Here is a 27183-nt window from a genome sequence, read left to right as displayed (position 1 = left end):
ATGAAAGTGATGAATCACTAAATTCTACTCCTGAAACCAATATTACACTATATGTTAACCCCCGGGAATTTAAATAAAACATTGGAAGTAAAAAAAAAAAAAAAAAAAAAAAAAGAATGACTCTGGATTTGGTGGTACCATACTGAAATGGAAAATACAGGAGGAGCTAGATTGAGTAGAAAGCCAGGTTGAGTTTTTAGACATTTTAAGGACAAGATAGTTATATATAAGACTATAAAGCTCAGGAGAGAGATCTGGGATGAAGATACAAATATGGGAGTCATCTGTAAAAGTATGTAGAGAGAAGAGTTTCCAGGCAGAGCTTTAAGGACAATCAACATTTAAAGGTCTCAGATGATGAAGGATGAGCCTGCAAAGGTGTTTAAATAGTGTTTTCAGAAATAAGAGCTGAAACAGGAGAATGTGGTTTTGGGGAAAGAAAATTCTTTCAAGAAAGAAGAGTGAATGATACTGTCAAATGCTGCTGATCAGTCAAGTCAGAAAAAGAAATGGTGGACTGAATGCAGTGGAGGTTTTTTACATGGAGACCATTGATAACCTAGCAAGAATGGTTTAAATGGGGGTGGTAAGGTCTGGGGATATTTGCAGTGTGTTGAAGAACAAATAGGAAGTGAGAGGAGACAGTGAATGTAGACTAATTCAAGAAGTGTGGTTGTGATTTAAAAAAAGGGAGGGGGGATGGCGCCTGGGTGGCTCAGTCCGTTATGCTTCCAACTCTCTTTTTTTCCAAAAGATATATTTATTTATTTTTAGAGAGAGATTGAACGAGAGCAAGCAGGGTGTGGGGAGGGGCAAAGGCAGAGGGAAAGAGAGTCTCAAGCACACTCTGTGCTGAGCGCAGAGCCTGAAGCGGGGGTCGATCCCAGTACTTGGAGATCACAACCCAAGCCAAAACCAAGAGTCCAGTACTCAACTGACTGTGCCACCCAGGTGCCCCTAGGCTTTGGACTCTTGATCTCAGCTCAGATCTTTGATCTCAGGGTCGTGAGTTGAAGCCCTGTGTTGGGCTCTACTCTGGGCGTGGAATCTACTTAAAAAAAAGGAAGAAAAAAAAAATGTGGTTGTGAAGGGAAAAAGACCTGATAAGGCAGTGGTGGTTGAAGAGGGATGTGTAGTACTTAAGCGAAGAAATTATTTTTAAGGTGGGATAGACGTGGACGTGTTCAAAATGCTAATCCTGATCATAAAGAATATGGAGAATCAAGATATAACTAGTAGATCAGAGAAGGCTGAATGGGATGGGCTTCACCTGATGTTATAATGTATTGTCAGATATTACCATCCTAATTTCTAAGATGAAGTGATAACTCAAATTTATAGTTATCTGTCTAAATGAGAGTGCTTCTACCTCAGCCAAACTTCCTGACTTCGCAGCTTCCCTCCTTAATTTGCTATGAATATTCTCTGGGAAAGGGAGGATTGGGAAATCTTATCTGATTGGAGAGCACTTTTTGCTCCACTTTATCTTAGGCTTGTCTTTATGGTACCAGAGTGCTTGGCATTGAAGGTACTCATCTGGAGCCCTGAGCATCCATCTTGCAAATGCAGGCTTTTGTGGAGGTACAAGGAGAGGATAAGGAAGAAGAAGGGATGGATCTTCACGGATGCATTTTGTTATCTTCTCTAAAAGGGATTCAGAGAGGGGCACATATGCATTTTGTAGAATTTTTATTAGTATTTTGTTAGTATTGCCCCCAAATATAACCTACCTCATGTTACCTATTTAAACTATTCAAGAAGCCAGAACTGTCATATAGGATCAAAGAATGGTATTGCCAGTTTTATATAGATTATTTCAGAATAAAGAAGAAAAAGATGACACACTCCCCCACCACATTTTATGAGGATTATGATGCCCAAACTGACAAGGACAGTTTGAGAAGAGAAAGTACATAGGCCAGTCTTACTTAACATAGAGGCAAAATCCTCAATAAAAGCCTCCAGACCTAGATGATTTTATTAATGAAAACTGTATAATAATTAAGGAAGAAATAACACCAATCTTATACAAACTCTTTCAGAAAATAGAGGCAGGAACACTTCCCAGCTAATTTCAGGAGGCCAGTATAATTGTGATACCAAAATCTGACAAAGGCATTATAATAAAATCTGGAGACCATTATCCCTTATGAACATAGGTGCAAAAATCATAAATAAAATATTAGCAAAGATAACCTAACAAAGTTGGGTTATACCCAGAAATGTAAGATTAGTTTAATAAGGATAGTCCCCAACTTATGATAATTTGACTTATGATTTTGCAACTTTATGATGGTATGAAAATGATACACATTTGGTAGAATTTGAAATTTGGTATTTTCCTGGGCTAGCGATAATGTAGTATGATACTCTCCAGTCAGCCACACAATTGATATTCTTACAGCCATTCTGTACCCACACAACCATTCTGTTTTTCACTTTCAGTACAGTTTTTAATACATTATTTTAAGATACTCAACACTTCATTGTAAAATAGACTTTGTTAGATGATTTTGCCCACCTGTAGGCTAATGTAAGTGTTCTGAGCACATTTAAGGTAGGCTAAGGTAAGCTGTCATGTTCGTTAGGTTAGGTGTATTAAGTGCAATTTTGACTTACAATATTTTCAACTTATGATGGGTTTACTGGGACATAACCCCATAGTAAGTCAAGGAAGTTCTGTATTAGGAGATCAATCACTGTGGGGCACCTGGGTGGCTCACTCTGTTAAGTGTCTGCCTTCAGCTTAGGTCGTGATCTCAGGGTCCTGGGATTAAGCCCAGAGTTGGGCTCCCGGCTCGATGGGGAGTCTGCTTCCCTCTCCCTCTGCCCCTCCCCCTGCTCATGCTCTCCCTTTCTCTCTCTCTCTCATATAAATAAGTCTTCAAAAGAAGAAAATCAATCACCGTAACTCACCACATTAACAGAATAGAGGAGAAAAATCTTATGATCTTTTCAGTATATGTTGAGAAAGTACTTGATAAAATCAATACCCATTCCTGATGAAAACTCTAAACACATTAAGAATAGAAGGAAACTTTATCAATTTGGTAAGAGTTATCTATGAAAAACCTGCAGCCAACATCATATTTAATGGTAAAATATTGAACTCTTTAAGCCTATGATCAGGTCAGAAACATGGCAAGGATGTCTACCACAGTTCTAGAAAGTGGAAAGAAGTAAAACTCTCTTATTCATAAAGAACATGATCTTTTTTTTTTTTTAAGGTTTATTTCAGAGAGAGAGGGAGAGCATACGAGCAGGGGGGAGGGGCAGAAGGAGAGGGGAAGCAGACTCCCTGCTGAGCGAGGAGCCCAATGCAGGGCTAGATCTCACGACCCCTAGATCAGGACATGAGTTGAAACCCAAGAGTTGGACACCTAAACCACTGAGCCACAGAGGCGCCCCGAGAACATGATTGTTTATGCATAAAAATCCTAAGGAATCTTCAAAACAGCTATTACAACTAATAATGAATATAGCAAAGTTATAGGACATGGTCAATATATAAAAATTGATTTTATTCCTATACTAGAAACAAGCAATTGGAAAATGAAATAATTTTATTTATAGTAGCCTCATAAATATCTCCTTAGGGACAAGTTTAGCAAAAGAAGATCTTTTTGCTGAAAACTATAAAACTTTGCTTAGAATAATTAAAGTAGATCTAAGTAAGTGGAGAAATACTATGTTCATGGGTTGGAAGACTGAATATTAAGATCTCCGTTCTTGGGGCTCCTGGGTGGCTCAGTCAGTTAAGCGTCTTCAGCTTGGGTCATGATCACAGGGTCCTGGGATCGAGCCCTGTGTCGGGCACCCTGCTCTGCGGGGGGTCTGTTTCTCCTTCTGCTTCTGCCCCCCACCCCGCTTTCTTTAAAAAAAAAACCAAAACTCAGTTCTTTCCAAATTGGTCTGTAATCCCAGCAGACATTTTTATACAAATTAATAATTTATATGCAACATTTATATGCAAATGCAAAGAGTCTAGAATGTCCAAAGCATTCTTGAAGAAGAAGAATAAAAAAAGACTACATGATTTGACTTCAATACTTAATATAAAGCAGCAGAATCAAGAAAGTGTGGTACTGGCATAGGGTAGAAAAATGGAATGTAGTAGAGAGTCCCTAAATAGCCCATTCTATTTTATTTTATTTATTTATTTATTTATTAAAAGATTTTATTTATTTATTTGACAGAGAGAGAGAACAAGTAGGTAGAGAGGCAGGCAGAGGGAGAGGGAGAAGCAGGCTCCCCGCTGAGCACGGAGCCCGATGAGGGGCTAGCCCATTCTATTTTAATTTGATTTTCAACAAAGGTGCTAAAGCAATCTGTTGGTCGAAAGATGGTGTTTTCCATAAATGGTGCTAGAATAAGTGGATATCTATATGGAAAAAAATGAACCTTAACTCTAACTCACATATTACCCCCAAATTAATTCATAATGGATCATAGGCCTAAATGTAAAGGCTAAAAGCCTTAAGCATCTAGAAATAAAAATAGGAAAATATTTTTGTGCTTTTGGCATGGGCAAAGTTTTCTTAGGCAAGATCCTGAAAGCATTAACCATTAAAAAACTATTGATAAATTGACCTTCATCAAAATTTAAAACTTTTGCTTATCAAAAGACACCACTAATGACTTCAGTTAGGCAAGCCGCAGACTGAGAGAAAATATTCATCAAACATATCTAACAAAGGACTTGGGTCTAGAATATATGAAGGATTCTTACAACTCAAAGATAAACAGCCCAATTATAAAAGGGGCAAAAATATTTTAAGATACTTCATAAAAGAATGTGTGCTGATGGCTAATAAGGCACATGAAAAGATGTTTAACATTATTAGTCATCTTGAAAATGCAAATTAAAACTTCAATGAGATATAATTACACACTCACTATAATCTAGGCTAAAATTTAAAATACTGATGGCACATATTGGCATGAAAGTAGAGCAGTTGGAGTTCTTGGGGTGAGTGTAGAGCAATTCTTATTATCAGTAATTATTATTACTATATTAGCTGGAGTGTGGAGTAATTAAAATTCTCATACATTGTTAATGGGAGTGTAACTTGGTATAATTACTGCAGGAAAAGATCTGGTAGTTTCTTAGAAAAATAAATATATACCTATCCTATAACCCAGTAATCCCACTCTTAGGTATTTACCCAAGAGAGATGAAACATAGGCCTATTAAAAGACTTGTACAGGAATGTTAATAGCTCAAAACTGGAAATAACCCAAATATCCATTAGTAGGAGAAAAGATAAATAAACTGTGGTATATTCATATGATTAGATTTTGCTACTATTTCATGTAACATATAGATGAATTTCTAAAATGCTGTGCTGAGTGCAAGAAGTTTTACATACAAAGGTTCATACTTGTTCAATTTATATGAAGTTCTGGAGCAGGCAAAACTAATCCATGGTGGAAAAATGGGAATAGTATTTACTTGGGTGAGGGAATAGTGGTTTGTTGGGAATTTATCAAAAAAGATATGATGGAACTCTCTGGATTGATGGACATCTTCTATATTTTGGTAGGGATTTGGGTTATCTGAGTTTTTCCATTTATTAAACTTATCATGTGGCATACTTAAGATTAATTAATATATATATTAATTATATATATGCTTTCATGTTGGAGATAGATATATGGATATAGAGATATATATCTATTACATGAAAGCATTGTAGATAAATGCTGAATTCTGGGTAATGATAGACATGCTTAAGTGTCTACTGATGTCTGTAGTCTACTTGAAGATGCATTTTGTTTTTTAAAAATGGATGGGTAGCTAACTATGTGATAAAGCAAATATAGGCATACCTTGGAGATATTGTGGGTTCAGTTCCAGACCACCACAACAAAGCAAATATTGCAATAAAGCAAGTCAAATGAATTTTTTGGTTTTCCAATGCATATAAGTTATGTTTACACTATACTGTAGTCTATTAAGTGAGCAATAGCATTCTGTCTAAAAAAAAAAAACTACATACCTTAATTAAAAAATACTTTATTGCTAAAAAATACTAGACACCATCTGGGTTTTCAGCAGTCATAATCTTTTTGCTGGTGGAAGGTCTTACATTGATGTTAATGGCTGCCAACTGATGAGGATGGTGGTTGCTGAAGGTTGGGATGGTTGTGGCAGTTTCTTAAAAAAGAGAACAGTGAAGTTGCCACATTGATTGACTCTCTTCCTTTTATGGATGATTTCATGAATAGTGTGACATGTGGTTTGATAGTATTTTATGCACAGAACTTCTTTCAAAATTGGAGTCAGTCCTCTCAAACTCTGCCAGTGCTTTATCTGCTGAGTTTATGTAATATTCTAAATCCTTTGTTATCGTTTCAACATTCTTCACAGCATCCTCACCAGGAGTAGATTCCATCCCAAGAAACCACTTTTTTTGTTCATCCATAAGAAGTAACTCTTCATCCGTTCAAGGGTTATCATGAGATTGTGGCAATTTAGTCACACCTTCAAGGTCCACTTGTAATTCTAGTTCTCTTGCTATTTACACCCCATCTGCAGTTACTTCTTCCACTGAAGTCTTAAACTCCTCAAAGTCACCCTTGAGGGTTGGAATCAACTTCTTTCAAACTCCTGTTTATGTTAATATTTTGACCGCCTCCCATGAATCACGAATGTTCTTTATGGCCTCTAGAATGGTGAATCCTTTCTGGAAGGTTTTCCATTTACTTTGCACAGATCCATCAGAGGAATCATTACCTATGGCAGCTAAAGCCTTACAGAATGTGTCTCTTAAATAATAAGACTTGAAAGTCAAAATTACTCCTTGATTCGTGGGCTACAGAATGGTTGTTGTGTTAACAGGCATGAAAACATTAATCTTGTACATCTCCATCAGAGTTCTTGGGTGACCAAATGCATTGTCAGTGAGCAGTGATATTTTGAGAAGAGTCTTTTTTTTCTGAGCCGGTCTCAACAGTGCACTTAAACTATTCAGTAAACCATGCTATAAACAGATGTGCTGTCATCCAGGCTTTGTTGTTTCATTGATAAAGCACAGGCAGAGTAGATTTAGTATAATTCTTAAGGGCCCTAGGATTTTTAGAATGGTAAATGAGCATGGACTTCAACTTAATTCACCAGCTGTATTAGCCTCTTAACAAGAGAGTCAGCCTGTCCTTGGAAGCTTTAATGCCTTGACCTCTCTAGTTAGGGAAGTCCCAGATGGTATCTTCTTCCAAAATGAAGCTGTTTCATTTACTTTAAAAATCTGTTGTTTAGTGTAGCCACCTTCATTAATTATCTTAACTAGATCTTTTGGACAACTTACTGTAGCTTCTACATCAGCTCTTGATGCTTCACCTTACATTTTTATGTTAAGAAGATGGCTTCTTTCCCTACAGCTTACTGAACCTACTTTTGCTAGCTTCATGCTTTTCTTCTGCAACTTCTTCACCTTTCTTAGCTTTCATGGAAACGAGAGTTAGGGCCTTGCTCTGGATTAGGGAATGCTGTGGCTGGTTTCACCTTCTATCCAGACCACTCAAACTTTCTCCTTATCAGCAATAAGGCTGTTCTGCTTTTCTTATCATTCATGTGTTCACTGGAGTTGCATTTTAAATTTCCTTCAAGACCTTTTTCTTTGCATTCACAACTTGGCTATTTGGTGCAGGAGGCCTAGCTTTTGGCCTGTTTTGACTTTTGAAAAGCCTTCCTCACTAAGCTTAATCATTTATAGCTTTTGATTTAAAGTGAGAGACGTGCAGCTCTTCCTCTCACTTGAACACTCAGAGGCCATTGTGGGGTTATTAACTGGCCTAATTTCAGTATTGTGGGGAGACTAGAGGAGAGGGAATGAGATGAGGAGAATGGCTAGTCAGTGGAGCAGATAGAACACACACAACATTTATCAGTTAAGTTTGCCATCTTGTATGGGCAAGGTTTGTGGCACCCCAAAACAATTACAATAGTAACATCAAAGATCACTGATCACAGATCACCATAGCAAATATAATAAAAATGTAAAAGTTTGAAATTTTTGAGAATTACCAAAATGTGAGAGACACATGAAATGAGCAAATGCTGTTGCGAAAATGTTGCTGATACACTCGATGTAGGATTGCCACATATTGAAGGTTTCTTCAATATGTTAAAAAAAAAAAAAAAAGGCAATATCTATGAAGAACAATAAAGTGAAGTGCATTAAAACAAGGCATGCCTGTATTGTGAAATGTTAACAATTGAACACTCTGGGTTGCAGGTATATAGATGTTTGCTGTACAGGTTTTTAAATTTTTCTGTTTTCTGTGTCTGAAAATTTTCATACTATATTGGGAGGAATGTAATGAAATACAACTCTTGGCAAATGTGTTTAAAAAATATATAATGGCAGCAAGAAAATATAATGTACTTAGAAATAAATCTAACAAAAATATTTGTATAATCTTTATTTGAAAAATTATCAAACTTTATTAAAATATATTAAAGAAGACCTAAATAAATGGATGGGTATACCATGTTCTTGTATAGTAGTTGTCTGTATTGTAAATATGTCAGTTATCTCCAGATCAACTCTGGATCGAGTGCAGTGTCAAAGAAGTTTTTATCTACAAGTTGATTCTAACATTTATATGGAAGACCAAAGCCCCAAGATTAGCTCTCATAATTTTCAAGAGTAATAACAATGTGAATGGACTTGCCTTACAAATATCAAGATTTATTGTCAAACTATACCAGTTAAACAGTGTGGTATTGGCACAGGGGCTGACAGTACACGGAATAGAATATAGTCAAGAGAGAGACCCATGCATTTATGGAAACTTAATATTGCACTGAAATTGCACATCATTTAACAAATGACCTGGGATAATCGATCATATGTATAGAAAAAAATATAATAGGGTTCCTATCTCCCTCCATATGAAAAATAAGTTCCAGGTATATTAACAAACTTTGTGTGAAAAGTAAACCTACAAATCTTTTAGAAGAAAATATAAGCAAATACATTCATGTGTCTATGTGTTAGAGATGTATTTCTTACATATAAAAAATAATACAAGGAAAGATTGATAAGTTTGACTACATAAAAATTAAACCTTTTGATCACTCCGTTAAAAATAAAAGTAAAAAAAATAAAAGTAAAAAGATAAGACTGAGAAAACATTTTCAGTGACTTTAACTTATAAATAATTATTATCCAGAATATATCTTACAATTCAATAAGAAAAAAAAAAAAAAAAGGCAGGAAATCTAATAGAAAAATGGGCCAGGGTATAAATAGGCAGTTCACCATTGAGGAAACCCTAGTGGTCAACAAACATACGAAACCTTGCTTAACTTCACTAATATTTATAGGAAATACCAATTAAAACCATACTATGATCAGGGTTGCTTGGCTGGTTCAGTTGGTAGAGCATGTAACTCTTGATCTCAGGGTTGTGGGTTCGAGCCTCCACATTGGGATATAGAGATTACTTAAAAATAAAATCTTAAAAAAAATTGAAAAATTGAAAACCATACTATGATCAGAGCTGATAGATTGGTAAAAATTAAAAAGTCTGGGGTGCCTGGGTGGCTCAGTCAGTTAGGCGTCCGACTCTTGGTTTCAGTTCAGGTCATGATCTCAGGGTCGTGGGATTGGCTCTGTGTTTGGCTCTGCGCTCAGGGCGGAGTCTGCTTGAGATTCTCTCTCCCTCTCCTTCCTCCTCTGCCCCTCCCCCCTGCTCATGCACGTGCACTCTCTCTCTCAAATAAATAAATATAGTCTTAAAAAATTAAAAAGTTGGGGCACCTGGGTGGCTTAGTCAGTTAAGTGTCTGCCTTCGGCTCAGGTCGTGATCCCAGGGTCCTGGGATCGAGCCTCACATGGGCCTGCCTGCTCAGAGGGGAGCCTGCTTCTCCCTCTCCCTCTGCCTGCCGCTCCCCTTGCTTGTTCTCTCTCACTGTCAAATAAATAAATAAAATATTTAAAAAAAAATAGAAGGGAAAGCTTTCTTTAAAAAAAATAAATAAAATTAAAGTCTGAAAATACCAAGTATTGGAGAGTGTGTGTTCAATAGTTATTTTTTGAGCATCTACTATATGCCAATCACTGTTCTAAGTCATTCAGATGCATTAGTAAATAAAACATACTGAGATCCTTGCCCTCATGGAGCTTAGATTCTAGTGGGTGAGGATAGAAAATGGGCAATAAACATAATAAATAAGTAAATTACATAGCATGTTAGTGATAAATATATTGAAAGTATATTGGTGATACATTAAAAAAAAGTTATAGCAGGATAAGAGGGTGATGGGGTGTAAAGTAAGTTGCAATATTATGTAGGGCTATCAGGGTAGTAGACTTCATGCTCAGGTAAAAATTGAGCCAAGATTTTTTAAGGCTGTTAGGGAGTTAAGGAAATATTTGGGGGAGGAGCAGCATTATAGGTAGAATGCACAGATTAGCGAAGGTAGTAGAATGCTGGATGTGTTTGATGAATAATAGAGTCCAGTATGGCTGGATCAAAGTGTGCAAGGGAGAGAGGAGGCCAGAGAGATACTGGGAAGGGGCGGTGGATCACCCGTCTAGGTCTTTATGTGGATTTTGACTTTCACTTGTGAGTGAATCAGGGATCCATTTGAGGGTTTTAAGCAGGAGTGTTATGATCTAACTGACCTTTAAAAGGAACACTGTTATGTTGAGAATAGACTATAGAGGGTTAAAGGTAGAAGCGGGAATGGGGTACCAGTTAAGAGATGGTTGAGAAGCCAGGGAGAGACCATGGTGGCTTAGAATGCAATAGCAGAAACCAGGAGGCTTTTCCCTAACTTTAACTCTTCAGGTGACAAAATTGAATTGAGATTCTTTAGACTTTATTGTGACTATTGTATATTTTGTTTCAGAAATTTTAATGGATTTTGTGTGTTTTATTGGTGCCACAGTCTTTTTTGAAGTAGTTATATGATCTATTGTTACATAATATAACATGTATGTGCTGTTACTTTAATACCCACCCCCCCAATTCCAATATCTAAACATGACTAAATCCAAAGTTTTTGTTTAAGAGGTTGTATGTATATATACATTGTGGAGATATGTCTGAAAAATGGTTGTATTCTGGATATATTTTAAAGCTAGAGCCATTAAGAATTCTTGATGGATGGTATGATTTCACTCATATGTGGAATTTAAGAAACAAAGCAGATGAACATATGGGAGGGAGAAAAAAGAGAAAGGGAAACAAATGATAAGAAACTCTTGATAGAGAACCAACTGAGAGTTGATGGAGGGATGTGGGTGGGAGATGGACTAGAAGGGTGGTGGACACTTCTTATGATGAGCATTGGATGTTATATGTAAGTGATGAATCACTGAATTCTACTCCTGAAACCAATATTGCACTGTATGTTAACTAACTAGAATTTAAATAAAAATAAAAAATAAATAAAATACTTCAGTAGAGAGAAAAGGGAAAAAATGATGGATTGTGACAAAACTCTTGATAATTATGAAATTTTAATGATAAAAAATAAAAATATAAAATAAAAAAGAATTCCTGATGGATGGGATATGATGGATGTGAATAACAGAGGAATCCAGATGTTTTGGTCTAAACAAACCAGAAGAATAGAAATAACCATCATCTGAGATGGGGAAAGCCTGTGGTTGGAATCAATTTTGGTGGAAAGAATGAGCTCAGTTTGGGACATGTGGGATTTGAGATGTTGAGTAGGCAAATTGGTTATAAGTGTCAAGAGCTTGGGAGACAGGTCTGGGAAGCATTGGAGGGGGAGGTTAAATCTAAATGTATACTTCCAAGAAACTTTTTATAATGTGCATGAAGAATCAAGTACAAGCTATTTATAGGAGCATTGTTTTGATGGAGAAGAAAAACGTGCAAAGAAAATTAACTTTATGTTTCCTGGAGAATGGATAAATAAATATTATAAATAAGTGACAAAATAAATTTATAAAGTGGACTAATGAACAAAAGTGAAAAATATCGACGTGGGTGAATCTCCCAGTTATAATGTTGAAGTCAGCAGATGAATACATATTTTAAATAATTTAAAATACATAGACATATTTTATTATTTATTTATTTATTTATTTTTTAAAGATTTTATTTATTTATTGGAGAGCGAGCGAGAGAGAAACAGCATGAGAGAGGAGAGGGTCAGAGGGAGAAGCAGGCTCCCCGCTGAGCCGGGAGCCTGATGTGGGACTCGATCCCAGGACCCTGGGATCATGACCTGAACTGAAGGCAGTCGCTTAACCAACTGAGCCACCCAGGCGCCCTACATAGAAATATTTTAAATAAATAATTTAACAACGTGAAATGATACTAATAATTATTTATGAATATATATGTAAGGAAATATAAAGACATATGGCAAAGATAAACAAAATATTCATACCAGTTAAGTAGGGAGTTGTGGGAGGTGGGACTTGATAAATTTTGAAAGCAAGTCACAGAGGCCCAACTGTTCTCACACCAGTAGTGTCTATAGTCATCCCTTTGTTATATTATTTTCTATATTTCTTTGTCTAAAATGTTTCCTAATTAAAAAAAAATTCCATGTTGTTCCTTTCATATCCCTGACTCTTAATGATGGGTGAATCCTTTACAATTCATCAAGTTAATGGCTAGCCCAATGGGTATCTGGGATAATCTCCACTGGTGAGATGGTTCCATCTAGTGGGGAAAATGCTGCAAGTAGTCTGTGAGACATTCTTTTTGGGAAGGAAGAATAAAGAGGTGGTAGTTAACCTGACTGCTCTTTATTTCACTGAATTTAAAAGATAAGGGAAGAGGTTATTGTTTGGAAATATTTAGTTTTTGCCATTGTTAAGATAATGCTGTAGGACATTTAATGCAGACCTGTAGGACCAGATGTGTCCTTATTTCTGTGTAACTGTGTTTGTGCTTTTTTTTTTTTTCAGAAGGAGTTGAGCCTTCCAAGAAGAGGCAGCTTGTAAGTTGATGACTATTATGATTATGATTATGAGTACTAGCTTAGGAATCCCTCCTGGGGACCGTTGTCAGTATTATTTGGAGGAGTCCCATATATTCCTCCCCCCCACCCCGCCCTGCCCCCCAACTCTTATCTGGGCCAGGGAACCCGGTAGGCCGGCCAATTTCTCTTGCTAGTTTGGCCAATTTCTCTTGCTAGTTCGGCCAGTTTTTCTTGCTAGATCAGATCCTCCCCTTTCCCCCACCCCTTCTCATCCCCCAGTCCCCTTCTCTGTCTCGGTTTTTACCTAGCATTTGAAGAAAAGCTGCTACTTAAGTACCCATCACAGTTTTATACTTGTGTTTTGGGATTTACCACGTGTTCTTTTTTTAAATTTATTTTTTATTTTTTAAACAGAATTAAGCTTTTTGGGAATGTTCAAATTGAAACTCATTAGCATCTTTATCTGTCCCATAACATGAGGGAGAGGCCAAGTTTTCTTTTCTTTTCTTTTCTTTTTTTAAATTTTATTTATTTATTCATAAGAGACAGAGAGAGAGAGAGGCAGAGGGAGAAGCAGGCTCCCCGCTGAGCAGGGAGCCCGATGCGGGACTCGATACCAGGATCCTGGTATCATGATCTGAGCCGAAGGCAGACACTTAACCATGTGAGCCACCCAGGCGCCCGAGGCCAAGTTTTCTGACAGTTTGGGGGCAAGGGCAGCACCAAATTTGGATTCAGGGTAGGAATAAGTGCCCAAGTCTTCTAAAAACTGGGCAAAGGTGCTACCAGAACTCTTAATGGAGTGATCTCTACTAAGTATGTATACAAAACTGAAAAGGAGTGACTTTTCAGCATCTTGTTCAGCAAATATATATATTTAAAGATTTTAAGTAATCTCTACACCCAACGTGGGCCTCAAACTCACAACCCTGAGATCAAGAGTCACATGCTCTACTGACCAAGCTGGCCAGGCACCCCTGTACTTGGTCACTATTCTGTTATTTCTGGCATTTTTTCTTTTGCTTCCTCTTATTGGAAGTTCTCTGAGATTTGCTCTTTGCTTAAGATTAGGTGAAATGAATTAAGGCCTGAGGCAGGTAGCTTCTTCTAGGAGTGTGTGCCTCCAATGAATGGAGTTTGCTGAGGAGAAGGAAGGATATCCTGGGAAAGTGATTATTATTTGAAATTAGAGGAATTACGGGGTCATTTTAGTTTTACCCTTAGGAGTATCTTGGTCATTTTAGTGATATCTAAAGTTAGGCTTACTGTAACTTCCTTAAAATATTTAATTAGAATCAGAAATAAATACCTTTTAATAAAGTAACTCACATTTAAACAATTGATCATTCAGTAAATGCACACTACTGTCTATTGTGTGTTGGGCACCGATCTAGGTTTTGAGGCTATAAGATTCAATTAGACATAACCTTCTATTTTGAGGATTTATCATTAAGTAAGCCGGAAGTACCTCAGTGCAAACAGTGTTTTTTTTTTTTTTTTTTAGAGAGAAAGAATTTTATTTTATTTTATTTTTTTAAAGATTTTATTTATTTATTTGACAGAGAGAGAGAGAGCGAGAGCAGGAACACAAGCAGGGGGAGTGGGAGAGGGAGAAGCAGGCTTCCTGCTGAGCAGGGAGCCCGATGTGGGACTCGATCCCAGGACCCTGGGATCATGACCTGAGCCGAAGGCAGACGCTTAACGACTGAGCCACCCAGGCGCCCCAGTGTTTTTTTTTTTAATCTTTAATATTGGAGGAGTAGAAAAGTTTTATTCTGGAAGGAAGCTGGGAATCCTGGATACTAATCTAGGCTTTGCCACTAATAAGTTATATGTCGACAGGAACTATAATTTCTGCGACTGAATTGTCTCACTTACAAAACAAGGGGGTGGCTTACCTCATGTCTGTGCTTAGTTATCTCCCCAAATGATTGAAGCTTCATGGTACCTCTTTTGCATAGAGCTGGGCAAGTCTTTGTAGGAAGTATGCAATAGGAAGCAAAGTATCGCTTAGCATTTGCAGTAAAGAAGCCAGGAAGGTATAAACAACATAACATAAGATGTTTGAGTAAGTTTACTTAAAAGTTTGTAGTAAGTGTGGAGAAACTGATGTTAATAAAACAAGTGACTTAGCCATTTGCTCCATTGTTTCTGGTCCTTGTAGACTAGTCTGGAAGTTTTTTTGTTTTTTAAGATTTAATTTATTTGAGAGAGAGAGCGTGAGCACGTGCACGAGCTGGGGGAGGAGCAGAGGGGGAGGGAGAGTGAGGGGGGAAAGAATCTCCAGCAGATTCTGCGCTAAGGGTGCAGAGCTGAAGCCCGAGAAGCCAGATGCAGGCTGATCCCATAGCCCTGAGATCATGACCTGAACTGAAACCAAGAGTCAGACCCTTAACCGTCTAACTGACTGAGCCACCCAGGTGCCCCATAGTTTGGAAGTTTTAAAGGTTATTATAATTATCTTGGGATGCCTGGCTGGCTCAGTCAGTAGAGCATGAAACTCTTGATCTTGGGGTCGTGAGTTCAAGCCCCACATTGGGCATGGAGATTACTTTAAAAAAAAAAAAAGGTTACTCTAATTGTCTTCTGAGTCTTGGTTGGAAGGAGAAGGGGTGTTGTACTTCTGTCCCTGTTTGTCTCTGTCCCAGAATGGCTCTTGAAGAGCAGATGCTACTATATGCCCATTCCAGGTGTAAAACTTCCTTTCCTTTGGCATATTCTCTCTAGTATATTTTATGGGTGCAGAGAAATTTGGGGTTGCAGCTAGTTTGGTGTCTTTTGAGAGAGAGAGGTTCATTTAATAAGCATAATTTTGAAAGTAGCTGAGCAATATAAAATAAATGAAGTTCAGTAATTTTGGAGGCTATCAATTGTTATGCTTTTCCATGTAATATGATAGTTGCATTAAAATGAATAGAAACTAAAAAAATGGATTTTTAGATGTGCTGTATTAGCATTTTACAAAGTACGCACTCTTCCACTTAACAAGTAATACCTCCAATGTCTCCAAAATCGGAAGTAAAGTATACCATAGAAATGAAGAGCTTGGATTTGACAGTCAGGCAGACCTGGGCCTGAGTCTTGCCAATACCCTTTACTAGGTGTTTTCTTTGTAAAATGAGTTACTGTATTTCTCTTTGTCTTTTTGTTTCTATTCATTTGTTCATTTGTTTAAATTCATTCATCATATATTAAGTTCTTATTATGTGCAGGCACTATTCTAGATACTGGAGATGAAGTCGTGTTTAAGCAAAGTTTCTACTCTTATGGAGCTTCTATTCAAGAGAGACAGACACACAGAAACATATATCAAGTGTGTTGTAGGGTATTGAGTGCTATGAAGAAAAAGCCAGATAAGAGATAGATGGTATATGTTTTGTGGAGCAGAGGTTGAAATTTTAAATTGTGTTGTCTAGGAATATTTTCATTAAGGTGACATTTGAGCAGAGAACAGAAAGAGTCTGGAATGAGCGATGTTGATATATATTGGGCAAGAGCATTCCATGTAGAGGATATAACATGTGCCAAGGTTCTGAGGTAGGAACATGCTTGGCATGTTGGAGGACAGCAAGGAGGCCAGGGTGGCTGTTGGTGAGTGGAAAGTGGTGTTGGGGTTGGTGCGGGGGCGGGGGGGGGGCATCAAAGAATATGAGGCAGAGGCTGGATTTTGTAGTTGTAGGCTACAGAAAAGATTTTTGTATTTTACACTGATTGGGACAGAAAGTCAGTGGGTGGTTTTAAGCAGAGAAAGATGTGATCTGTCCTAGTTTTTGTTTTGTTTTGCTTTGTTTTTGTTTTTTGGAAAAGGGCAGTTAGTTTTATTGAGATATAATCCACATATCATATAATTACCATTTAAGAGTGTACAGTTCACAGGGTTTTATAGGAATTACCACTATCTTAATTCAGAATATCTTCATCACCTGAAAAGAAAACCCCTACTTGCTAGCATTCATTCTCCATTCTGCATTCCCTCTAGTCCCTGGTAACCAACAAATCTACTTTGTTTCTTAATAGATTTGCCTACTCTGAACATTACATTTAAGTGGAATTACATAATATGTGGCCTCTTGTGTCTGGCTTCTTTTGCCTAACATAATTTTTTAGAGATTCATCCATGTTTTAGTTTGTGTCATACTTCGTTCCTTTTCAAGGTTAAATAGTATTGCATTGTATGTATGTATCACGTTTTGTTTATCCATTATCTGTTGATGAACATTTGGATTGCTTCCACTTTTTGGCTATTGTGAATAATGCTGCTGTGAACATGGGTGTACAAGTATCTGTTTGAGTCCCTGCTTTCACTTAATTCAGGTAGATACCAGGAAGGGGAGTTTCTGGATCATATGGTAATTCTGTGTGTAACTTTCTGAGGAGCCACCATACTGCTTTCTACGGCAGCTGCAACATTTTACATTCCAACCAGCAATACATGAGGGTTCCAATTTCTCCACATCCTAGCCAACACCTGTTATTTTCCATTTTTAAAATAATAGTCATCTTCGTAAGTGTGAAGTGGTATTTCATTATGGCTTTAATTTGCATTTTCCTAATTACTAGTGATGTTGAGCATCTTTTCATGTGCTTACTGGTCATTTGTAAACCTTCTTTGGTGAAATCAATTTCTTTGCCCGTTTTTGAATTGGGTTGTTTATTTTTAGTGTTTAGTTGTAGGAGTTTGTAATATATTCTGGATATTAAACTCTTTTTTTAAAAAAGATTTATTTTTTTTTACATTTATTTTTTATTTTATTTTATTTTTATTATTATGTTAATCACCATACATTACATCATTAGTTTTTGATGTAGTGATCCATGATTCATTGTTGGTTATAACACCCAGTGCTCCATGCAGAATGTGCCCTCTTTAATACCCATCACCAGGCTAACCCATCCTCCCACCCCCCTCCCCTCTAGAACCCTCAGTTTGTTTTTCAGAATCCATAGTCTCTCATGGTTCGTCTCCCCCTCCGATTTCCCCCCCTTCATTCTTCCCCTCCTGCTATCTTCTTCTTCTTTTTTTTTTTAAACATATAATGTATTATTTGTTTCAGAGGTACAGATCTGTGATTCAACAGTCTTACACAGTGCTCACCGTAGCACATACCCTCCCCAATGTCTATCACCCAACCACCCCATCCCTCTCACCCCCCACTATTCCAGCAACCCTCAGTTTGTTTCCTGAGATTAAGAATTCCTCATATCGGTGAGGTCATATGATACATGTCTTTCTCTGATTGACTTATTTTGCTCAGCATAACACCCTCCAGTTCCATCCACATCGTTGCAAATGGCAAGCTTTCATTCCTTTTGATGGCTGCATAATATTCCATTGTATATATATATACCACATCTTCTTTATCCATTCATCTGTCGATGGACATCTTGGCTCTTTCCACAGTTTGGCTATTGTGGACATTGCTGCTATAAACATCAGGGTGCACGTACCTTCGGATCCCTACATTTGTATCTTTGGGGTAAATACCCAGTAGTGCAGCTGCTGGATCGTACGGTAGCTCTATTTTCAACTTTTTAAGGAACCTCCATACTGTTTTCCAGAGTGGCTGCACCAGCTTGCATTCCCACCAACAGTGTAGGAGTGTTCCCCTTTCTCCGCATCCCCGTCAACATCTGTCATTTCCTGACTTGTTAATTTTAGCCATTCTGACTGGTGTGAGGTGGTATGTCATTGAGGTTTGGATTTGGATTTCCCTGATGCTGAGCGATGTTGAGCACTTTTTCATGTGTCTGTTGGCCATTTGGATGTCTTATTTGCAAAAATGTCTGTTCATGTCTTCTGCCCATTTCTTGATTGGATCATTTGTTCTTTGGGTGTTGAGTTTAAGAAGTTCTTTATAGATTGTGGATACTAGCCCTTTATCTGATATGTCATTTGCAAATATCTTCTCCCATTCTGTCGGTTGTCTTTTGGTTTTGTTGATTGTTTCTTTTGCTGTGCAATAGCTTTTTATCTTGATGAAGTCCCAAGAGTTCATTTTTGTCCTTGCTTCCCTTGCCTTTGGCGATGTTTCTAGGAAGAAATTGCTGTGGCTGAGGTTGAAGAGGCTGCTGCCTATGTTCTCCTTTAGGATTTTGATAGCCTCCTGTCTCACATTGAGGTCTTTCAACCATTTTGAGTCTATTTTTGTGTGTGGTGTAAGGAAATGGTCCAGTTTCATTCTTCTGCGTGTGGCTGTCCAATTTTCCCAACACCATTTGTTGAAGAGACTGTCTTTTTTCCATTGGATATTCTTTCCTGCTTTGTCGAAGATTAGTTGACCATAGAGTTGAGGGTCCATTTCTGGGCTCTCTCTTCTGTTCCATTGATCTATGTGTCTGTTTTTGTGCCAGTACCATACTGTCTTGATGATGACTTTGTAATAGAGCTTGAAGCCCGGAATTGTGATGCCGCCAGCTTTGCTTTTCTTTTTCAACATTCCTCTGGCTATGCGGGGTCTTTTCTGGTTCCATACAAATTTTAGGATTATTTATTCCATTTCTTTGAAAAAAGTTGATGGTATTTTGATAGGGATCACATTGAATGTGTAGATTGCTCTAGGTAGCATTGATGTCTTCACAATATTTGTTCTTCCAATCGATGAGCATGGAACATTTTTCCATTTCTTTGTATCTTCCTCAATTTCTTTCATGAGTCTTTTATAGTTTTCTGAGTACAGATTCTTTGCCTCTTTGGTTAGATTTATTCCTAGGTATCTTATGATTTTGGGTGCAATTGTAAATGGGATCGACTCCTTAATTTCTCTTTCTTCTGTCTTGTTGTTGGTGTATGGGAATGCCACTGATTTCTGTGCATTGATTTTATATCCTGCCACTTTACTGAATTCCTGTATGAGTTCTAGCAGTTTTGGGGTGGAGTCTTTTGGGTTTTCCACATAAAGTATCATATCATTTGCAAAGAGTGAGAGTTTGACTTCTTCTTTGCCGATTTGGATGCCTTTTATTTCTTTTTGTTGTCTGATTGCTGTGGCTAGGACTTCCAATACTATGTTGAATAGCAGTGGTGATAGTGGACATCCCTGCCATGTTCCTGACCTTAGGGGGAAAGCTCTCAGTTTTTCCCCATTGAGAATGATATGTGCTGTGGGTTTTTCATAGATGGCTTTTATGATATTGAGGTATGTACCCTCTATCCCTATACTCTGAAGAGTTTTGATCAAGAAAGGATGCTGTACTTTGTCAAATGCTTTTTCTGCATCTATTGAGAGGATCATATGGTTCTTGTTCTTTCTTTTATTAATGTATTGTATCACATTGATTGATTTGTGGATGTTGAACCAAGCTTGCAGCCCAGGGATAAATCCCACTTGGTGGTGAATAATCCTTTTAATGTACTGTTGGATCCTATTGGCTAGTATTTTGGTGAGAATTTTTGCATCCATGTTCATCAAGGATATTGGTCTGTAATTCTCCTTTTTGATGGGGTCTTTGTCTGGTTTGGGGATCAAGGTAATGGTGGCCTCATAAAACGGGTTTGGAAATTTTCCTTCCATTTCTATTTTTTGGAACAGTTTCAGAAGAATAGGTATTAATTCTTCTTTAAATGTTTGGTAGAATTCCCTTGGGAAGCCATCTGGCCCTGGGCTTTTGTTGGGAGATTTTTGATTACTGCTTCAATTTCCTTAGTGGTTATAGGTCTGTTCAGGTTTTCTATTTCTTCCTGGTTCAGTTTTGGTAGTTGATACATCTCTAGGAATGCATCCATTTCTTCTAGATTATCCAATTTGCTGGCATATAATTGCTCATAAAAAAGATTTATTTATTTATTTGTCAGAGAAAGAGAGAGAGAGCACAAGCAGAGGGAGAAGCAGGCAGAGGGAGAAGCAGGCTCCCTGCTGAGCAAGGAGCCCGATGTGGGACTTGATTCCCGGACCCCGGGATTATGACCTGAGCTGAAGACAGATGCTCAACAGACTGAGCCAACCAGGCGTTCCCCCCCTCCCTTTTTTTTTAAAGATTTTATTTATTCACTTGAGACACAGAGAGAGAGAATGAGCAGGGAGAGAGGCAGAGGGAGAGGGAGAAGCAGGCTCCCAGCTGAGCCAGGAGCCCGATATGGGGCTCGATCCCAGAACTCTGGGATCATGACCTGAGCCCAAGGCAGATGCTTAACCATCTGAGCCACCCAGGCGCCCCTCCCCCCTCCCTTTTTAAAAGCTTTTTTGGATATTAAACTCTTATCAGATAAATGATTTGCATACATTTTCTTCCATTCCTTGGGCTGCATTTGCATTTTCACTCCCTTGATAATGTCTTTGATACACAAAAGATGTTTTCATGAAGTCCAGTTGATTTATTTTTTTCTTTGTTGCCTTTGCTTTTGGTGTCATATCCAAGAAATCATTGCCAGATCCAGTGTCAGAAAGGTATCTTCCAGGTATTTTTTTCTAAGAATTTTATAGTTGTTTCTTTTTTTTTTTTTAAGATTTTATTTATTTGACAGAGAGACACAGCGAGAGAGGGAACACAAGCAGGGGGAGTGGGAGAGGGAGAAGCAGGCTTCCCGCTGATCAGGGAATCCGATGCAGGGCTCAATCGCAGGACCCTGGTATCATGACCTGAGCCAAAGGCAGACGCTTAATGACTGAGCCACCCAGGCGCCCCAAGAATTTTATTGTTTTAGATCTTTGATCCATTTTGAGTTAATTGTTGTTTATGATGTAAGGTAATTATCTAACTTCATTCTTTTGCATATGAGTATCTAGTTTCCCTAGAATTATTTGTTAAAAAGACTGTCTTTACCCCATTGGATGGTCTTGGCACCCTTGTCAAAAATATTTGACCATATATATTAACATTTATTTTGGGACTCTCTATTCTATTCCATTGATCTAAATGTCTGTCCTTATACTAGTACCACACTGTTTTGATTACTGTATCTTTGTAGTAAGTTTTGAATTAGGAAGGTTGGTATCAACCTCTGTTCTTCAAGATTATTTTGGTTATTTAGGATTTCTTGTGATTCTGTATTTCTGTAGAAATGTCATTGGGATTTTGATAGGGGTTGTATTGAATCTGTAGATCAATTTGGGTAATATTATCAGATTGACTAATATTAAGTTCCAATGTTTGAACATAAGATATTTTCCCATTTATTTAAGTCTTAAATTTCTTTCAGAAATGTTTCATAGTTTTCAGTGTATAGGTCTTTCACCTCCTTAGTTGAACTTATTCCTAAATTTTTATTCTTTGTTATATTATTATAAATGGACTTGTTTCTTAAATTCTTTTTTGGATTGTTCATTGTTAGTATATAGAAATGCAACTGATTTTTGTGTGTTGGTGTTATATCCTGCAACTTTGCTGAATTTATTTCTCATCGTGGTTTTGATTTGCTTTTCTCTAATAACTAATGATGTAATAGTTTTTCTTTCTTTCTTTCTCTTTTTTTTTTTTAAAGATTTTATTTATTTTTTTTGAGGGAGAGACAGAGATAGCAACAGATAACGAGAGAGAGCACAAGCAGGGAGGAGAGGGAGAAGCAGGCTCCCCTCTGAGCAGGGAGCCCGATGCAGGGCTCCATCCCAGGACCCTGGGATCATGCCCTGAGCTGAAGGCAGACGCTTAACCGACGGAGTCACCCAGGTACCTCTCTCTCTCTCTCTTTTTTTTTTTTTTTTAAGATTTATTTATTTATTTGAGGGAGAGAGTGTGTACACGAGTAGGGGGAGGGGCAGAGGGAGAGAGAGAATTTCAAGCGGACTCCCTGCTGAGTGCGGAGCCCAATGCAGGGCTCCGATCTCATGACCCTGAGATCACGACCTGAGCCGAAATCAAGACTTGGAAGCTTAACCAACTGAGCTACCCAGGTGCCCCTGTAGAGTATCTTTTTATGTACTTGTTGGCTATTTGCATATCTTCTTTGGAGAAATGTTTATTCAGGTCCTTTGCCCATTTTTTATTTGAGGTATTTGTCTTTTTATTGTTGAATTATAAGAGTAGTTTATATATTCTGTATACTAGACCCTTATCAGATACATGATTTGCAAATATTTTCTTCCATTCTGTGGGTGGTTGTTTGACTTTCTTGATAGTGACCTCTGATGCATAGAAGTTTCTAATTTTGATGAAGTCCAGTTTATCTGCTTTTTCTTTGGTTGTGCTTTTGATATCACATCTAAGAAACCATTGCCTAATTCAAGGTCTTATTTGTTCCTAGGCCTTAATATGTAAAGGTAACTAAGTAATGACACAGAGAGACTAATGCTATTGAAAGAAAAATTTATTACTTAAAATTTCCCCAACAGAAAGGGGCATGCCATGCCATGCAGGCCACATGAGGAAAGCACCAGGTTTAGTCAGGAGGCAGAAAGGAGCAAGAGGAAAGCCTAAGCCAGAGTCTTTATTGGGGTTTGTATAGGAAAGGCAAGGCAGGGCAAGGTAACCAGCTTAGGACTGGCTACTTTGAATAACATTGGCGGGTTCTGGGCTGTAGAGGTGATTTTTAGTTGTCTGGTACTTGACCCTGAGTGATACAGGGCAGGGGAAATATTGGCTTGATGTGTGAGAGTTTGATAAAGGTTGGGAGTATGGACTCAGGTTTGGTTAGAAGGTTTGTTAATAGGAGTTTTGCACATGCACAAAAACTGGATTGCAGGGGAGTACAAATAAGTTTGGCTTTTAGTTTGGCCCTATGATTAATAAGTGCCAAATAGGGGGTGCCTGGCTGGCTCAGTCGAGCATGCTTGATCTGGGTGTTGTGAGTTCAAGCCCCACACTGGGTGTAGAGATTACTTGGGGGAAAAAAAAAAAGCCAATAGGCAAATACAGAATCTGAGAAAACATAGAATACTGTTGTGATGATTTACCTCTATTTCTTTTTAAGAATTTTATGGTTTTAGCTCTTACTTTTGGTCTTTGATTCATTATTAGTTAATTTTTATATGTGGTTTAAGGTGAGGATTCGATTTCATTCTTCTGAATGTGGATAGCTGTTGTCCCAGCTCCATTTGTTGAAACAACTTTTCTTTCTCTGTTGAATAGAGTTGTCTTAGGTTTTAACAAAGTCACTTCTTGCTCGGAGTGTAGGGAGAGCAGAAGTGAAAGCAGGGAAGTGTGTGAGGAAACCATTACAAAAATCAGTCAAGGTGGTGGTAGCTTAGACAAGGTGGTAACAGCTGAGGTGGTAAGAAATGGTTGGGTTCTGGTTATATTTTGAAAGGAGAGCTGACAATATTTCTTGATAGTTAATTTTGGTATATGAAAGAAATTGAAGAATTGGTGGTGGCTGCAAGGTTTTAGGACTGAATAGCTAGGTGAATATGATTGCCATTTATCAAGCAAGATGGGGAGTATGTGATTGGCACAGGGTTGTTTTCTGTTGTTTTTTGTTCTTGGGAGGGGCAGGAGTGGGAGTTGTTGGAGGAATCAGGACCTTGGTGCTTGTTTGACATCTGAGAAGGAGTGTTGAAAAGATAATTGTATATATGAATTGGGGATCAAGGGTGAAATCTGATCTGGAGATATATATTTGGAGATTGACAACACATAAATGAAATTCAAAGTTATGAGACTGGAGAAATAAACTACTAAAATGCTACTCAAGTGTGGTCAGCTGACTGGTGGTGGCTATCGAACTGTTTGTTACCAGTTTGCCATGAGTTAAGTACAGAAATTTAGAGTAACCAACTGACATTGTTGTAACATTCAAGCATTTGATCATTTTTCTGTTCTTTCTTTTTTTTTTTTTTTAAAGATTTATTTATTTGACAGAGAGAGAAACAGCGAGAGAGGGAACACAAGCAGGGGGAGTGGGAGAGGGAGAAGCAGGCTTCCTGCTGAGCAGGGAGCCCCACATGGGACTCGATCTGATGACTCTGGGATCACGACCCGAGCTGAAGGCAGACGCCCAACAACTGAGCCACCCAGGCGCCCCAATTTATTCTGTTATTTCATATTTATTGTATCTTGCAGTGGTTTGTGGTGGATTAAAATTTTCACGTGCTCCTTCACCACAGCTGGTTGAGCAGCACTGACCTGGTGAGTGAGTGAGTCTAGTCCTGGGGCACTTGAGTGTTTACTGGTTAGGAGATAAGGAGAATCCATTGGTAAAGAAAACTGGAAAGGAGCAGACAGTGAGGTTGGAGGAAAACCAGAAGAGAGTGGTGTTTCCAAAGCAACAAGAAGAAAGTATGCAAAAAGCTGCTGCTGACAGGTTATGTAAGATGAACACTTAAGAATTGACCTTTGGATTTAGTAATAGGGAATTTCCTAATGGTGACCTAGGTGAACAGTATCAATGGGAAGTGGGTATAGAACTTGAATCGAATGGGTTCAAGAGAGAATGGGAGACAGTATTATCTGTGTAATATTTGGGTTAAAAATGTTTAACCTCAGTGTACTATAGGAAGAAACAATCAGAGAAGTCCAAACTGAGGGGGCAATATGTAGAAACTATTGGCCTGGACTCTTCAAAAATGTTGAAATTGTAAAAGATTAAAAAAAAAAAAGACCAAGGATATGTTCTAGATTACTAGATACAAAAGAGACTTGGTGAATAAATGTAATGCTTAATTCTTGGGTGGATCCTGGATTTACAAAAAAATAGTTGAAAGACATTATTGGGACAATTGATACTTGAATGTGGACTTTTATTCGATAATATTATTGTGTCAGTGTTAAACTTTCTAGTGGGACAGTTGTGTGGTGGTTCTCTCTTGTTAGGCAAGGATTAATTGTGGAAGTATTTGAGGGAGGAGGTATTACGGTGTTTACAGATGACTTGCCAATGGTTCAGCTAATTAACAAAAAGTAATTGCATGTGTGCGAGTCTGCCTGCCTGCCTGCGTGCACAGAGAGAGGAAGAGGAGAAGGGAGAGAAAAAAGCAAATCTAAGTGAAGAGCATATAGAATTTCACTTAATTATTCTTGTTCCTTTTCTGATGTTTTGGGGAGGATTAGTGAGTAATATTATTTCAGAGATTTGCTGAAAAGAGGATCATAGAAATTAGGTGATAGCTGGAAAAGGTCATGGAGTTTTCTCCCCCACTTTTTAAAATGTAGATGGGAGATATTACATTATGTTTTTATTTCAATGAAATTATCCAGTAGAGAAGGAAAAGTTAATGTGAGAGGGGATGAACAGTTGCTGGAATGTCCTCGAGTAGGCAAAAATAGAGGACACAGGGGCTCCTGGGTGGCTCAGTCGGTTAAGCGTCTGCCTTCAGCTCAGGTTATGATCTCAGGGTCCCGGGATCGAGTCCCCACATCGGGCTCCCTGCTCAGCGGGGAGCCTGCTTCTGCCTCTCCCCCCTGCTCGTGTGTGCTCTCTCTCAAATAAATAAATAAAATATTTTTTAAAAATGGAGGACACATATCTAGGTACTTACTGAAATACTGGCCTTAGACAGGAGCATTGACAATTTGTCCCCAGTAGCCTTGGTTACCTCAGTTTATTTGAAGAAGATTATGCATGTAAAGTGAATGGCATAGTGCCTGCAGTTAAGCCCTCAGCTATTTGTTATAGAAGTTAGTGCAGTGCCTGTTATTAATAAACTTCAAAAAAACCCAGTAGTTTATTATTGCTTTTATTATTAGCAGGCCATAATTACCTGTTAGAAGCCGTAAATTCTTCAGAAACACAAATTAGTGTTAAAAAAACAAAATTCTACCTAATGAATTTGAAGATGTAATGGGCTTTATTAAATGATTCATGAGTCAGGCAGCATCCCACGTAACAAGTAGAGCAGAGTTCCAAAGGGCTACAAAAAGGGAAAGGTTTTTAAAGGCAGGACAAGGAAGTCATAAACAGAAAAAAGGGTTATTTCAGGTAAGGTCACATCTGGGGATGAAAGGGTTTTAGTAGGTGGATGGGGAAGGCCATGTGACAGATTACCCTTATTGGTGCTGACCAGAAAATTCTTCACCTGTTAAGACTACGTTCTGGGAAAGGTTGTAAGTGCAATTAGGTTAGGTATTATGCCTCGGTTTGGTGACTTGGCCTAAATAACACCATTTCAGGCCGGTAGGTTTGTTTTGTTTTGTTAACCTTAGTAAGATGCTAAACCAAGTTAAATGAATAATAGTGCACCTTAGAAAAGCCACAGAATATTCATGATTGGCTTTGATCACATAAGGAAAGAGAGCAACTAAGTTCCAGTATGGGGAATGAGAAAATCCAGGCCTGCAATGATGAGGGCTTTGTTGGGGCAAGTTGGTTATGTAAGTTCTTTTGGCCTGGCTCATACCATTTATATTAGATGTAGCTTTCTGAAATAAAATTTTCATTTTTAGAAAGCTATTTCACACTC

General features: G+C 38.0%; 1 protein-coding gene across 4 annotated transcripts in view; it reads left to right on the top strand.

Annotated features, from left to right (window-relative positions):
• MAST2 (microtubule associated serine/threonine kinase 2) overlaps positions 1-27183 on the top strand; it is a 220883-nt gene that overhangs the window by 73242 nt on the left and 120458 nt on the right. For all 4 annotated transcript variants that reach the window (XM_078073206.1, XM_078073205.1, XM_078073204.1 and 1 more), the window contains exon 4: positions 12903-12934. In XM_078073206.1, coding sequence (XP_077929332.1) covers positions 12903-12934 — 32 coding nt within the window. The remainder of the gene's footprint in view (positions 1-12902; positions 12935-27183) is intronic.

This window comes from Halichoerus grypus, chromosome 5 (assembly GCF_964656455.1).
Source record: "Halichoerus grypus chromosome 5, mHalGry1.hap1.1, whole genome shotgun sequence".
NCBI lineage: Eukaryota > Metazoa > Chordata > Mammalia > Carnivora > Phocidae > Halichoerus > Halichoerus grypus.
The sequence above is the reverse complement of the archived record's forward strand: the minus strand, read 5'-3'. Positions and strand labels throughout refer to the sequence as shown.